Source organism: Priapulus caudatus, unplaced genomic scaffold (assembly GCF_000485595.1).
Source record: "Priapulus caudatus unplaced genomic scaffold, Priapulus_caudatus-5.0.1 Scaffold228, whole genome shotgun sequence".
NCBI lineage: Eukaryota > Metazoa > Priapulida > Priapulimorpha > Priapulimorphida > Priapulidae > Priapulus > Priapulus caudatus.
The window spans coordinates 587,349-601,086 of NW_014577289.1; the positions used below are offsets into that span (position 1 = coordinate 587,349).

At 45.3% G+C, this 13,738-nt stretch overlaps 1 protein-coding gene across 1 annotated transcript in view; it reads left to right on the plus strand.

Moving 5' to 3' along the window:
* LOC106807660 (C-terminal-binding protein-like) overlaps positions 1-8,167 on the plus strand; it is a 17,305-nt gene extending 9,138 nt beyond the window's left edge. Inside the window, exons 2-8 of the mRNA XM_014810074.1 lie at positions 2,327-2,456; positions 4,178-4,335; positions 5,106-5,250; positions 5,937-6,143; positions 6,616-6,894; positions 7,131-7,262; positions 7,794-8,167. Of these exons, the coding sequence (XP_014665560.1) occupies positions 2,408-2,456; positions 4,178-4,335; positions 5,106-5,250; positions 5,937-6,143; positions 6,616-6,894; positions 7,131-7,262; positions 7,794-8,167 (1,344 nt within the window). The 5' untranslated portion in view covers positions 2,327-2,407. The remainder of the gene's footprint in view (positions 1-2,326; positions 2,457-4,177; positions 4,336-5,105; positions 5,251-5,936; positions 6,144-6,615; positions 6,895-7,130; positions 7,263-7,793) is intronic.
* The last annotated feature ends 5,571 nt before the right edge of the window (positions 8,168-13,738 follow it).

A 13,738-nucleotide genomic window follows, 5' to 3' on the forward strand; every position in this document is an offset into this window, starting at 1 on the left:
AACGAACATTCTTTTGAGAAGGTTCATGATACCATCCTTGTGCCTTCAAGTTCCACTGCTTCGGCGTGTATGTGAACACATTTGGGACTAACAGGGTTTACTAGAATCCCACCACTCCACCACAGAGTCACCGCAGTAGACGTTAGATGAGCGCTGTCGCTCCGCGGCACTTGTTAAATAGAAATAATGCTTAAAGATATGCTAGTGTTCTAATTCTGTCTTGAAATGATGTTGAGTGGTGCTTTGTGTAAATGCAGTCGTTTGTAGAATTCAGTGATCCTATGTGTGTATTATCTTAATTCTTATGCAATCTCTTAAGATGAAACATCGATTGTGCCTGTAGGGTTTTTACTTATTTTGACTGCCATTGACGTCACTTTATCGCCTAGTGCAAGATAATGCAGATGAAATTGTACAGATTTTCTGATGTGAATTATATGACGGTATAACAGGAAGGTAGGTAAAAACATGTAGTATTAGGTAGCTGCTGTAATTTTATCCCTGACCTAATGGTCGCATGCTTCCCTGCGATGTGTTCGTGTTTCTCTCTCTCCTTCAGCTGAATGTGTGCGTTAAAATTGCCTGTGTAACTAACTATACATCTTCTAGTTCATGTGGTCATATATCTTTGATAGTCTTTGCTTCTAGGGATCTGAGTGGAAAAGTCTATCCGGGTTTGTCCGTCGTTCGTAGAATATCGCTCGCTATTGATTCATTCTGGTCTGATGTCGTGTTCTCCCTGTCATAAATCTTTCTTAATCAATGACCTGACTGTTCGAGTGTCCAACAGAGAGTCTGTAGAAAGTTGGCGTGCGCATTACGTGTGCCATTCTTACATATACACGTTAACCCCTTAAGTGAAGCTGAAACGAAAGTCATTAACCATGTTGTAGAATTTCGATTGGTTTGCTCCAGTCGGCATCCGTTGCCATGCATTTATCCGCGGGCCTCTGTATAAGATGGTATACTATGGTTTGTTATAAGTGTGACTGTAAGAAATGTGCGCGTGTGCGGGTTTGTTTTAAATGCGATTTCAAATCATGTTTGCAGTTTGCACAGCAGAAGCAGTTGTGTACACTTGACTCGCGGTTTGCTGAAGCTGCTGGGGAGCACGACACCGCCTCCCTGCGCGTTCGTGCACTAGTCCACTCTCTATTTGATGCATTTACATAAAATCAATACTTTAGCTACTGAGATGGCACGCTGCGGCGTGCCTGCATCCCTATACAGCACAGGTATTTGCCAACAAAGACACCGATCAATGTGCCTTTATAACTCGGTGATCGTGTATGTGTGTGTGAGTGTATCATTGCATGCATCGGCTGCACAAGAAAAACCTAATTACTTATCGTTTTAATCTGCACACCGCTGACGTAACGCCAAGCGTATATATTGTCATATATATGATGTCGCTTTTGTACTAAGAACGCGCTACTACACTTTTCGACACGCGCACGTATAAGCACGTATATGCACGTATAAGCGGCTACTCAAAGGCCACTGCAGTGAACGAGTTGAGATGCTGGCACTGGCTGCATAACAGTTAAAACACGAAGGCAAGTGTATCAAAATGATGCGTGCGTAATGAAGTCTAGTAGCATGAAATTATCCGGCTGGCTGTGTGAAGCCGCATGCAGTTAACGGTTGGTTATTGACATACTGGCGAGAGTCGCTGGGGTTTGCCTGCTGAATCGGGGGTAGCAGAAGGCCTCGGTGCCACGTCTACGTGCATACACGCATGTACACGTGGCAAAATAAAATGTGTCACGCGAAGTGTATGTACATGTAGGGAGTCTGCAGTTGCCCACAAGCAGTGGGGAGCTAAGCAGCGTTCTTTCGTTCTCAATGCCACTGTAGTTGCTGTTAGGTCCTTCGTGTACATGAACGTATTCGGACACATTTTTGCATCTGTGCACTGTGTAAATTATTCTGTTCAGGAGTTCGAAATCGAGCAGGAAATCGAAAATGTGCAATGAGTGAAAATTATCGACATTGTTCTTTGTAGCCTACCTGTTGGGTTGCAACGTTAGAAAATTGTTTTTGTAGTTTGTATTTTGATTCCTAATATGCGAATGTAACGTCATTTACAGTGTATAATAGTCATTTTGTGCTTCTTTTATGCGTACTCGATATAAAATCGTGTCCCGATGTTTGTTTTTATCTAATGTATTCCCTTTATGACTATTACTGACATTCCATTGATCTGTCGAGGCTACACTATGAGTGCTGGTGAGCCAATGGCTACGAAAATGTGAAACGTGTTTATGCATTGATGGTATCCCGATTAGCAAGGCAACTGATGATGTTGGGCTGGTTTGTTTTGCAGGTTGGATCTAAACCTCGCGCAGGCTGTCACTGATTCTGTGAATCGTTGATTGTAACCTCACTTAGAAGAAGCATCTCACACATGATGGCTAATATCCCAACGAGCAAACGGCCGCGCATGGACACACCAGGTATGTGTCTGATGGGGGCAAATCCTATACATCTGGTGCATTAGTGCATGTGCATGTGGTCACGCCTGCTTGTGTATATATACGTGAGTATATATATACTACGTGAGTATATACTACGTGAGTATATATACGTGAGTATGTGTGCATGTGAATAGATGAATGTGTGTGTGTGCGTGTTTCGAAATTTGCATTTATTGCAAAACCTTTCTTTATACACAATCAAAGTCAAACAAGAAACACATCTAAGTATTTGTAGTTATAATTATTTATCATCTGAATTGCCATACTGCCACAAAACTTAATTGAATGAAATTCGTTTTAATTGGACATCTGGGAAGCTGCAGAGAAGCATGCAATTTTCAAGCATAAATGGCTTCAGACTATCGGTGTGTTACGGCTGGCATAGATTATCTGTTCCCTTGCGTGAGGAAGAAACAACGGGAGGAATTAAAGCAGAAAGTTTCTGTATCTAGCCATGCTAATTAGATAATATAAAAAATCAGCATGTTAATCTAGCTATGCATGTCTAGTCTAGACACAATCCAAAACTCTACCACTATAGGTTAATGAACTTTATGGAGATTATATTCACTTGATAACGTCTAACAAGTTATAATACATATTGCAGATTTAGGTGAATCTATATATAAACAATCAATTAAAGGGAAATAATTATCCACTTATAAAACCATCATTTAATGGAACATCTTTAGCTTATATTATAATGACAAAAGTAGCAACATTAACTATGAAAGGAAACACTTACAATATATAATGCTCCTTTTTTTCTGAATCACACATGACTAATCTTAAAAGTCTCATTCCATTTATCTGGCTGGTGAGCGAGGCAGCAGCACACCCTCTATTACACTCATCGCTTGTACTTATACCAAAAGATGAAGGCCTGTGAAATAAAATCATGTGATGAATCACGTACTAGTGTAGAATGGGAAATCGGCGTCGCCAAAAGATTGAATGAGTGAAGACAACAGTCAGAGTTAGAAACGTGTTTTTTAATGTTTATTTTAATTATTCATACAATGTTTATTAACGGGAGTCCGGAGTCAAATACTCCCTGATTTACTGTCGGACTCCCTGATTTGACATATGCAGGAGTCCGTGTGATACCCTGAAAATTCTGCCATACTAATTAGTTCGTTCCAGAGCATGGCCTCGCGGAATTACTGTATTTTTCAGCTAATGTCCAACGAAAATTTGGCAGACGTGCAACCGCATGAATCTTAAAAATAAGCACATGCGTTATTGTAAATATCTTTAATTTTGAACCTCAGACTGCGGACTCCCTCATTTTGCTGCGGACTCCCTCTTTTTGAGGGTAGGGAGTCCGTTGGACTCCCGTGTTCAAAAGTTCATTTCTACCCCTGCTATTGCTGTAAAACTGAGCCCATGTGTATGGAAACCATCATGAGATGCATATTTATAGGAAATAGTGGCAATCATTTTGCTTTATTGCCTAATATTAGGTTTTTAGCCTTGTAGTGCTGTGCACAAATATGATATGTTTCCTGATGCCTCAGCTGTTCTTAAAACCAGTTCAATCTTTTGTGTGCGCACAATCTATAGATAGGTTTATTGTATTTTATTTTTTTTGGCCACGTTTTCCTGTCATCGAGGAGATCGTATAAATTGGTTTGGTCATTACTCGTCATAGACATTGTCAATCTGCATTTCCCGTTATGGTAACTTCTTTGCGTTTGCAGTCTTGCCAAGAGGTGCTATCGGTAATGGCCCGATGCATCCGCGCCCTCTGGTGGCACTGCTGGATGGCCGCGACTGCTCAGTAGAAATGCCGATTCTGAAGGATGTAGCAACCGTGGCCTTTTGTGATGCCCAGTCCACCACGGAGATACACGAAAAGGTGAGAGTTCAGATGTAAAATTATTGTACTATTTATATAAAAGAATACACACACAAGTTTAGCCATGAAATCGAAGATTCTAGCCATGATGTCAGAAGGCATGCGAATGAGTAGAACGACGTCCAGCGTTATTTGATACTCTGTGAACGAAATATATTGCGTATGTATAGACATGATTGTGTGACGCGTTTCGTTGTCGGGAAAAAGTGGAAAAAACCCATGGCATTCTGGTTTAGTTGTGGGTTGTGCATGGATTCCCATGTTCAAAGATTGAACAAATTACCCAGGATGTAATCCAAATATTACTCTATTTATGACGTGTCCTTTATAAACACGTGCCCATTCTGTAGAGGGGTTAACTATATTGCTTCCATTGAAGAGAAACCCCAAAAGTGTCCTTTATAGGCATACAGGTGACTCGTCTATAGTGATTTCATTATGTAACTGCCAATTAAGGAGAATTTTTTATACTTTTCATGTAATGCCAAGTATTCTTCATAGACAGCTGTTCATTTTCTGACACGTGGCTGCTAACACAGGTGTTCGTGTGCTGCTGCTCCTATGCTGTATTTGCTGTATTATTGGGTGGTAATGCCGGAAGCTCGATAGCAAATCTCTCGAGAGCTCATTTAACACGACACGTGATAAAACCGCACGGCAGGAAAATGTTTTTCATTTGCGATCGCTCGCGCGTCGTCCCCGGCAACACTTAACAAACGCGCAGCGATCGTTCGAGCGTCGTCCCCGGCAGCATTGGTCTCACGTTGCAGGTGTTGAACGAAGCCGTAGGGGCGCTCTTGTGGCACACAATCACACTGTCCAAAGAAGACCTCGAGAAGTTCAAGTCGCTGCGCATCATCGTGCGAATCGGCACCGGGTTCGATAACGTCGACACGAAAGCGGCCGGCGAGCTGGGTAGGTGCCGCGGAGGGGGCGAGGGGATGCCTGCTTTGGAAGAGCGATGTTCGAGAGCGTAACGTAAAATTTGTTGGGGCAAGGCGATTGATGCTTTCGATGTAATCAGCTCGGAAAGATGCGGAAGGGGAGATGGGATGCTTGCTTAAAAGAGAGATGTTCGAGAGTCTAATTTATTGTTTGGGGCAGGGCAAATGTTGCTTTGGGTTTAATCAGAAATTCAAAGGCACCACGTCAAGGTGAACAGGCATCTAGGCAAGCATTTCCTTCACAGAAGGATTGCCAAGTAATCATTTTAACAAAACTTTGTGTGTGACAAATTGGGATGCATACACAAGATAGGATTTATGGGACATTTATGTGAATTTTACATGTATCATGTGTTTTTATAGGATATGAGTTACATGGCACATATGTAAATCAGTTATGGCGGCCACGGCTGTTTATTTAGTGCCTGAATAATATGCCTATTAGTTTGCTTTTTCTGTGTCACTAATATTTTAATCGTAGTATGAAGTCTATAGATTGGTCAAAAAACATGCTTCTACATACAAGCAGCCACATTCTTAGTAAGAAGAGAAGATGACACATAAATATTACTGTATGTGCCTGTGTCCGTAGCATTTGTGTTAGCAATTAGTATGCATCATGTGTTAACCTATGCTGTCTTCTTCTCATTTCGACAGGCGTTGCGGTGTGTAACGTTCCGGGTGTGGCCGTGGAAGAAGTGGCGGACAGTGCGTTCTGTCTTATACTGAACCTCTACCGTCGCACGTACTGGCTCGCCAACATGGTGCGGGAGGGGAAGAAGTTTCCGAACCCCGAGCAGGTGCGGGACGCCGCGCAGGGCTCAGCGCGAATACGAGGCGACACGCTCGGCATCGTGGGATTGGGTACGTGTCCTAGATCATCACCGCCGATCTCTGTGTAACAACGCTCAAACCTGCGTATGTGGGTCGCTTACGAGAAGTGCCGAGAGTGTGCTTCATAGACAGGTTTTCGTTCAGTAGACGTTGTTTTGCACTGTATGATTCCAAATCTAGGGACTACTGACCGAGCAAACAAATTTGACCGTAGTCCTCTCTCTTCAAGCCGATTGATAACAGAAGGTAAATAATTGCATAAATTCTGCATATTCAATCATCAATTACTGTACATGATAACGTCACACATCAACTTCCGGGGCACCACGACAGGTACGGAGGGCAACAGTAGCACTCGCCGGCGATGCCATAGTGAAATTCGAACCCTGCTATTCTTCCCCCCCCCCATTCAAGCTGACTAGGTCAACAGCAGGCAAATAATGCTCGATCACAACGCGCACAAATTCTCGGTAGTAAATCGCACGATTGCTCCATCGTGCAGGTCGCATCGGCACGGCCGTCGCCATGCGGGCGAAGGTGTTTGGCTTCAGCGTGATCTTCTACGACCCGTATCTGGTGGACGGCATCGAGAAGTCGCTGGGGCTGACGCGCGTCTACACGCTGCAGGACCTGCTGTTCCAGAGCGACTGCGTGTCGCTGCACTGCAGTCTCAACGAACACAACCACCACCTGATCAACGAGTATACGATCAAACAGATGAGGCCAGGTAAGCACAACCACCACCTGATCAACGAGTATACGATCAAACAGATGAGGCCAGGTAAGCACAACCACCACCTGATCAACGAGTATACGATCAAACAGATGAGGCCAAAAAGCACAAGAACGCAATATGAGAGAGGGAGTGAGAGAGTGCAATAATATGAGAGAGGTAGTGAGAGAGCAATAATATATGAGAGGTAGTGAGAGCGATGAGCCAGTTTGAGAACTACGCGAAGCGCATTAGGAAAACGAAAAGTTACGGGTTGTATAACGTTTCACGTCCACCTCTTACAGGAGCGTTTCTAGTGAACACGGCGCGGGGCGGACTCGTGGATGAGGGGGCCCTAGCAGCCGCGCTCAAGGATGGCCGAATTCGAGCAGCAGCCCTGGATGTGCATGAGAACGAACCGTTTAATGCTAACAGTGGTAAGTAAGCGCTGATGTCGCAGCTTCTGCGTCATTGTGCGTTAGATTTATTATCACCATCTTCATAATCTGACAAGAGTTACTGACCGCTCGGCTAGACTTAGTAACTGGCTGACAGACTCGGTGGCCAACTGCCTGGCTGACTGACTGGTGCCAGATTACTACTGATAGCATGTCTGGGCCTGTCTAACTGCTCATCCAGTGCGTGCCTCTATGTCCTGCAACCTGCATGTCCGCTTGGAAATCTACGTACCTACCTGGCTAATCATTTGCCTAACTTCATGCACCTTCGTAATTTGTCACCAGATGGCGGGCGGTGACATTCATCTCACTGAAGCTCTCACGCCAGTAAATGCTTTGGATTTATCTTTGGAATTATTTAATACATTTATTACATCTTGAGCGCGCACCAACAAACATGTAACGATGACGTGTCGTGACAACTAATGTGTCGCATTGAATAATGCGTCACGACAACTACGTGTAATGACTAATGCGCCGTGACTACTGACACGTATTTGTTGTCGGCAGGCCCGCTCAAGGACTGCCCGAACCTGATCTGCACGCCGCACGCCGCGTGGTACAGCGACGCGAGCATCACCGAGCTACGTGAGATGGCCGCTGGTGAGGTGCGGCGCGCGCTCACGGGCCGCATCCCCGACGGCCTGCGCAACTGCGTCAACAAGGAGTACCTGCGCCTGAGCCAGTTCCGCGACGGACTCAACGGGCAGCCGTTCAGCTACCCGCCCGTCGCGCTCGCACATTCCACGACCGCGCTCGAGCCGATGATGGCGCACGCCGCCGCCGCGCTGCCGCACCCGGCCGCCGTCACGCCGCAGCCGCCGCACTCGACGCTGCCCGACCCGCCGGCCGCAAGCAAGGCCGAGAGCGGCGACGTGCATTAGTGCGGCGACGTGCATTAGTGTGGCGGTGCACGCGAGCGTGCACTAGTGGGGCGGCGGCGGCAGCCCGGCAGTTCTGTGTTACGTGCTGCATTATCGTTTGTCGGAGAGCGTGCGGTCGTCCGAACGGGCCGACGCGTCGCTAGCACGCTAGCGTTGTCCGTCGTACGGCGAGCGCCATCTTGTTCGTCTGAAGTCGCGGGGACGGTCGTTGACGCTAGTATCGTCTGTGTTTCATCTGTCGGGGTCCCGACTCTGTCGCTCCTGTGAGTGACCATGCGCGTCTCCTCTCCCCTTTCCATACTAGGCACAGAATTGCAGAGCTAACAGTTGAAAACACAATCGTGCATAGTGCACTAGCATATAGTTTCCTAGCCAGGTAATGTTGGGACATGGGTCCACTAAGTGCACACTGGTATCTGCTGCTCATTTGAGTAGCATGCTCGTGACACTCACCCCTCTTGTACTAGGCATCGAATCGAACTGCACGATACTCTGAAAGCAAACGCCGATGCATGACGCACGCTGGCCGGGTAGGCCCCGATGTGCAGCGACGGTGAATCTTGCAGCCGGTATCGAGGGTCGCTCCGTGTCGTGATGGTCTTTGCAGTTTAGTGCGGATAATGACGGCATGTAACACAGAATCGAGCCGCGTCGACCCGTCCGTCGATCGCGTTGTCGTCGTCGGAACAGACTATGTGCTACGATGATGCAGCTGAGTGTGACACTCCTGCTGCAGCTAGAGAGAGATCGAGGGAAGGAGGCCTACCACTGGAGCAACCACTGTGCATAACATTTTTGGCAGGGAGTCGGCGCAGATGTTGCGAGTGGACCTGCGCTACTGGTATGCTGAAGTGCCATTGATCGTGGCGGTGTGGTGTGACATCCCATTCTGTGCGAGTAATGGTTGGAAGAGGCGTAGGAAGGCTGTGTCCACATGTCCGCCGTACGTACAAGAGTAGCTGAGAATGGTAATCGTAGAAAAATCGTATAACCTATATTCCGTGAGCGTAGGAGTGGGAAAGTGTGGTTATCAGCCTTTGTCCATTATTAGATAGCCGATGTCAGTTTTCTGTTGATATTTGTGGAGGTTATCATCCGTGTTTGTTTGCATTTGATAAATTCACCAGTTTTAGTGACCCCTAACAGGTTTTAAGACACATTTAATACTAGTTGCAACGTTTCTAAGTATGTGTGTATTTGAATCTGTCACTCGATGATCATGATGCAAGAAGATTCATAGATTGGGATGTAAAGGTCATGTTACCAACCCTTCACTTGTTTACCTTGTTTACCATAAACATTTAATTAAGTTCATGCTGTGTCGGGAGAAGAGAGAGCAGGAAGATTTCTTCATGTGTACAGACGGTTGATTGAGATGTGATGCGGTAAGACTGTAGTTAATGGAAGCAACAGCCGCCATACTCTGCCTCGTCTCATTTTATATAAAACCAGGAGCCCGTTGTCATGAAACATCGTAAATAGTTATGGTTATCAAAGCTCTAAAGTGTCAGAACTTTAGTGCATCACGTGTGATGTAAATGCGAAGACGTCACAGAGCTGTAATAGCAGTATATATTTATGTTTCTGACAGGATGCCACAAGTGACTCGCAAGTAACATAGTGAGGGATAAGTTCAGGACATCGCTAATTATAATTTCTTTGCAGGGCGACAGTACCACACAGTGATGCTGTAGGGAGAGGGGGTCCATCCCAAACTGCAGGGCGAGAGAGTCCATCCTACACTATCGGGAGAGGGGGCCATCCCATGCCATAGAGAGAGGGGTCTGTTCCATGGTATAGGGAGAAGGGGTCCATCTCATGCTATATAGATAGACGTCCTCATAATAGACAGACAGGGGTCTAACCCCCGGGTCCTATAGAGAGAGAAGGGAGTCCATGAGACGTTATAGGGAAAAGGGGCACTCGCTGAAGGGCATGATGCCTGGTAGAGAACTGGACAGCGTGTGCAAGCGGTGGTAACGGAATTAGCGGGATTATCAGATATATGTAGTATTACACAGGAGATGCCTAGTAGAGGTCACATACACATACATACGCACGCACTGTGAGCATTCTCCACGTGTTTGTGTGCTACACGTGTATCCAGTGTGTTTAGACCAGCTCGCTCTCTGCCCCTGCACCAGTCTCCACTTCTTACACCCCCACCCCCCAGGAGCTGAAGATTTGATAGCAGCTTTGAGTATTAGAAGTTAGGTTAGCGTAGGTCATGTTAGCTTTAGACAAGAAACACGTTGGCTGGCGTGCCTCTCTTCTGCACTTTTTTTTTGCTAATGCGTCTTCGAATTGGAATGTAGTTGCATTGGTATTTGTATTGCATGACCTGTTTGCCAGCTCGGCGTTGCTGCAAAAAACGCAGGCGGGGGTGAAAGTTTCTTTGCACGTTATGCAAGGTAACGAAGCTCCTGATGAAATCGGTCATGTGCACGTGATGTCACAGCAATATAGTTAGTTATACGAGTGGGTCGAGTGGGTCACAGGTTTCAAGGTCACAAGTAACCACGAGTTCTGTTTCTGATGACAACCTGTTATATTTTTTCAGAGGGTTGAGTGTTCAGAGCATCTTGTCTTTTACATGTAGTATGTATTTTAGTATTTATAATGTGTGATCCCTCAAGTCCCCCCCTTCCCCACTGCGCACACGCATGCACAGTCGCACACACGCACCCGCGGACTCCGTATGTATCTGTGCACACATCAGGACACACGTACACGTTGCACTTTTTATAGCTGTCTGGGATTTATGGCCCAACACAACAGAACTCTAGGTTTTGAGTTATCTCGTTAGGTCCTTCTCAAATTAGGAACATAGCAAGCATCGGCGCAAAATAATTATGTCTATTAGGGTACTAGATGTTAGTGTCTGAACTCCAAATGCAATGACCTAGGTTTTGTTCTCTTAATATATTTCCGTTTTCCCCGAGTATCATCAATTTAGGATTGCGTTTTCGTAAACCTACTTTGGATTTGTTTCATTCAGGTTTCTCATTATCAACGTTGTTGCTTGCAGGCACACATTAGGACGTGTGGACAAACGTCACTTGCCAGTCAGTAGTGTTATCGGCATTGTATCGTAGAATATTTCAGTGGATTGATTTCTCTTTCTCTGCGTATTTTCGCGGCGTACGTATTTTGATTGTGGCCCCATCTTAGAAATTGGTTACTCGTCGTGCATTTGTGTTGACAGTAAAAATGGTCGGCACTTGGCGTGTGGTGGGGGCTGTGCAGTCCCTTCTCTGCACCCCCTCACTCTCTTTCTCTCTCCCTCTCCCGCTCCTTCTCCCTCTCTTCCACGTTCTCGCTCTTTACTTATCTCTCATCAATGCTTATGACGTGAATGAACACAGTTACACTACAAATGCATGCCTAGGTTGAAAGTGCATGGTCGAAGTTACATCAGGTTGTATAACGGTTTTAATACAATTGTTATAGTGTCAGGATTGACGCATCTACAATGAATCAGATAGGCAGTGATAACGTTTGCACACGTAGGAGATACACCAGTGTAGTTACGAAGAGATTTTTCTTAGCAATTTTCATGTGTACATGTATGTCTTATAAATATATGCAATTGTGAGCTGCTGCCCCCATCTTCTGTTAAGGCCTGCTTTGCGTGTCACCTGTGTTAGAACCGAGTTGCCTGTGGACGTTGCCAGGTGTATTCACGTGTGTTTGCAGAGCTGTTTCGAGGCAAAGCATCGCGTTGGTGCATGCAATCAAAAATGAAGCGCCGTTCAGCAAATGCACGACGACACGGAGCGGCTCGGTTCGCTCACGAACGCGAATTGTCCTGTTTGGGATCATAGCGCCACCGGTCGTGATGCTGGGGTGGTAGCAGCAGCAGTCCGCGTCACGCTGGCTGTTGTTTTCACAATTTTCTGCAGGTACATGCCGACGTGACGGTGGCGGTGACGTCACGTTGTGTTGTGGGGGGTTGTTCTGTACAGTATAGCTTCGTGTTCGTCTTCATCATTGAATCATGTTCGTACGAATCATGTCCGGCTAATCATTACACAGAATCTTTAATAAAACTCGTGTGGAGTTTTAAAAAAAAAACACGTTGGAAGTTTCGAGTTTTATATATGGGGCGTGATGGTAATGGGTTGTATATCACTATATGTTATTCAGAAAATGCTGTACTGGGGTTTGACGTTAAACATGAGGGGTGATACTCCATTAGGAGTGTTCCCAACTTTAATGTCATTATTATATATATGGTCATGGTCATATATTAGTTTGTGGTTTAATGTCATTTAGGTTAGGGTTAGGGTTAGGGTTAGGATTATCAATCATTAATCATTAATCATTAATGATATCAAAGTTGGGAACACTCCTAATGGAGCGTTAGCCAACGAGCTGCTGTGAGCATTGCGTACTCATTAACACTAGGCAGATGGGAAGGTTCCTAAGATACCATGTAAACTATGAATTCATCTCCTAAATATAACTTACTCCCTATTCATTTGCCATGGACAAAATGCGGATGCCCTTTCTTTGGGTGTTGAAATTCTATCGCCGACGGAGATGTCCACGGTAATATCTGACCCCAGAATTTCACTTCGGCGGCAGCACCCCGCCATTCCCTGCCGCTATGCTAAAGTACCTGAGCAATAGTGGGGAGCACACACCTGAGCCTATACTATTCATAGTGTAGGGTGATAGTAGGTTATTTAGGTATGTATTATGAAACTTCAGAATTTTTCATATAAAAAACTATTGCAGAGTGTGTCCTATATCCCTCTAGTTTGAGAAAGGAAGATGGAGGGTGGAGAATGAGGAGGAATAGAGGATGGAGGCGGGAAAGAAGAAGGGGAAAAGTAGTCGATAGGGTGAAGAAGGAAATACCAAGGGTGAACGTGATTTCTGTATTAGCGAGCCTTTGCGAAGCTCAATTTTAGCATCAAGTAGAAAGGGCATATTCACCAGCAGCCTACTGTATAATGTCTAGTGCTATGTCGAAAGTTACCAATGGATATTCTTGCTTTTCACCTATGGGAGCATTTCGCTCATTCCTTACTGGTTCTGCGCCTACGACTGTTGAGAGTCCCCAGGTGAGTTGTCTTCATAAGTTTATTTACTATATTTGTGTAGCAATTATAGGTAGTTGGTTCATTTTTAGCTCGCCTTGACATCGTCAAGATGAGCTATTGCCATGGGGTGTCGTACGTCCGTTTGTCTGCCCGTCAACATTTGCAAATTGGCAACGGTCAACGATAACTTGAGAACCGTTTGACCAACATGTTTCAAATTGCATACAGTTGTTACTCCTATGGGAGAGATGTGAACGTCCTATTTTGGAGCACGCCAGTTGACCTACTTTCGAGCCACGCCCACTTTTTAGCAAAAATTGAAATGGTCGTGTCAGTTCAGGTTCAACTGATTTTGCTCATTTTTGGCATGTGAATGAATAAGGACTGGCCCCCAAAACATATCACATGGGTTTTGATATTTTTTTTAATTATGCAAATTATGTAGATTTCGGCAATTTCACTGCATTTTAGTGTCTGCCTACGGTCAACGATAACTCAAGAACCGTTTGACCCACATGTTTCA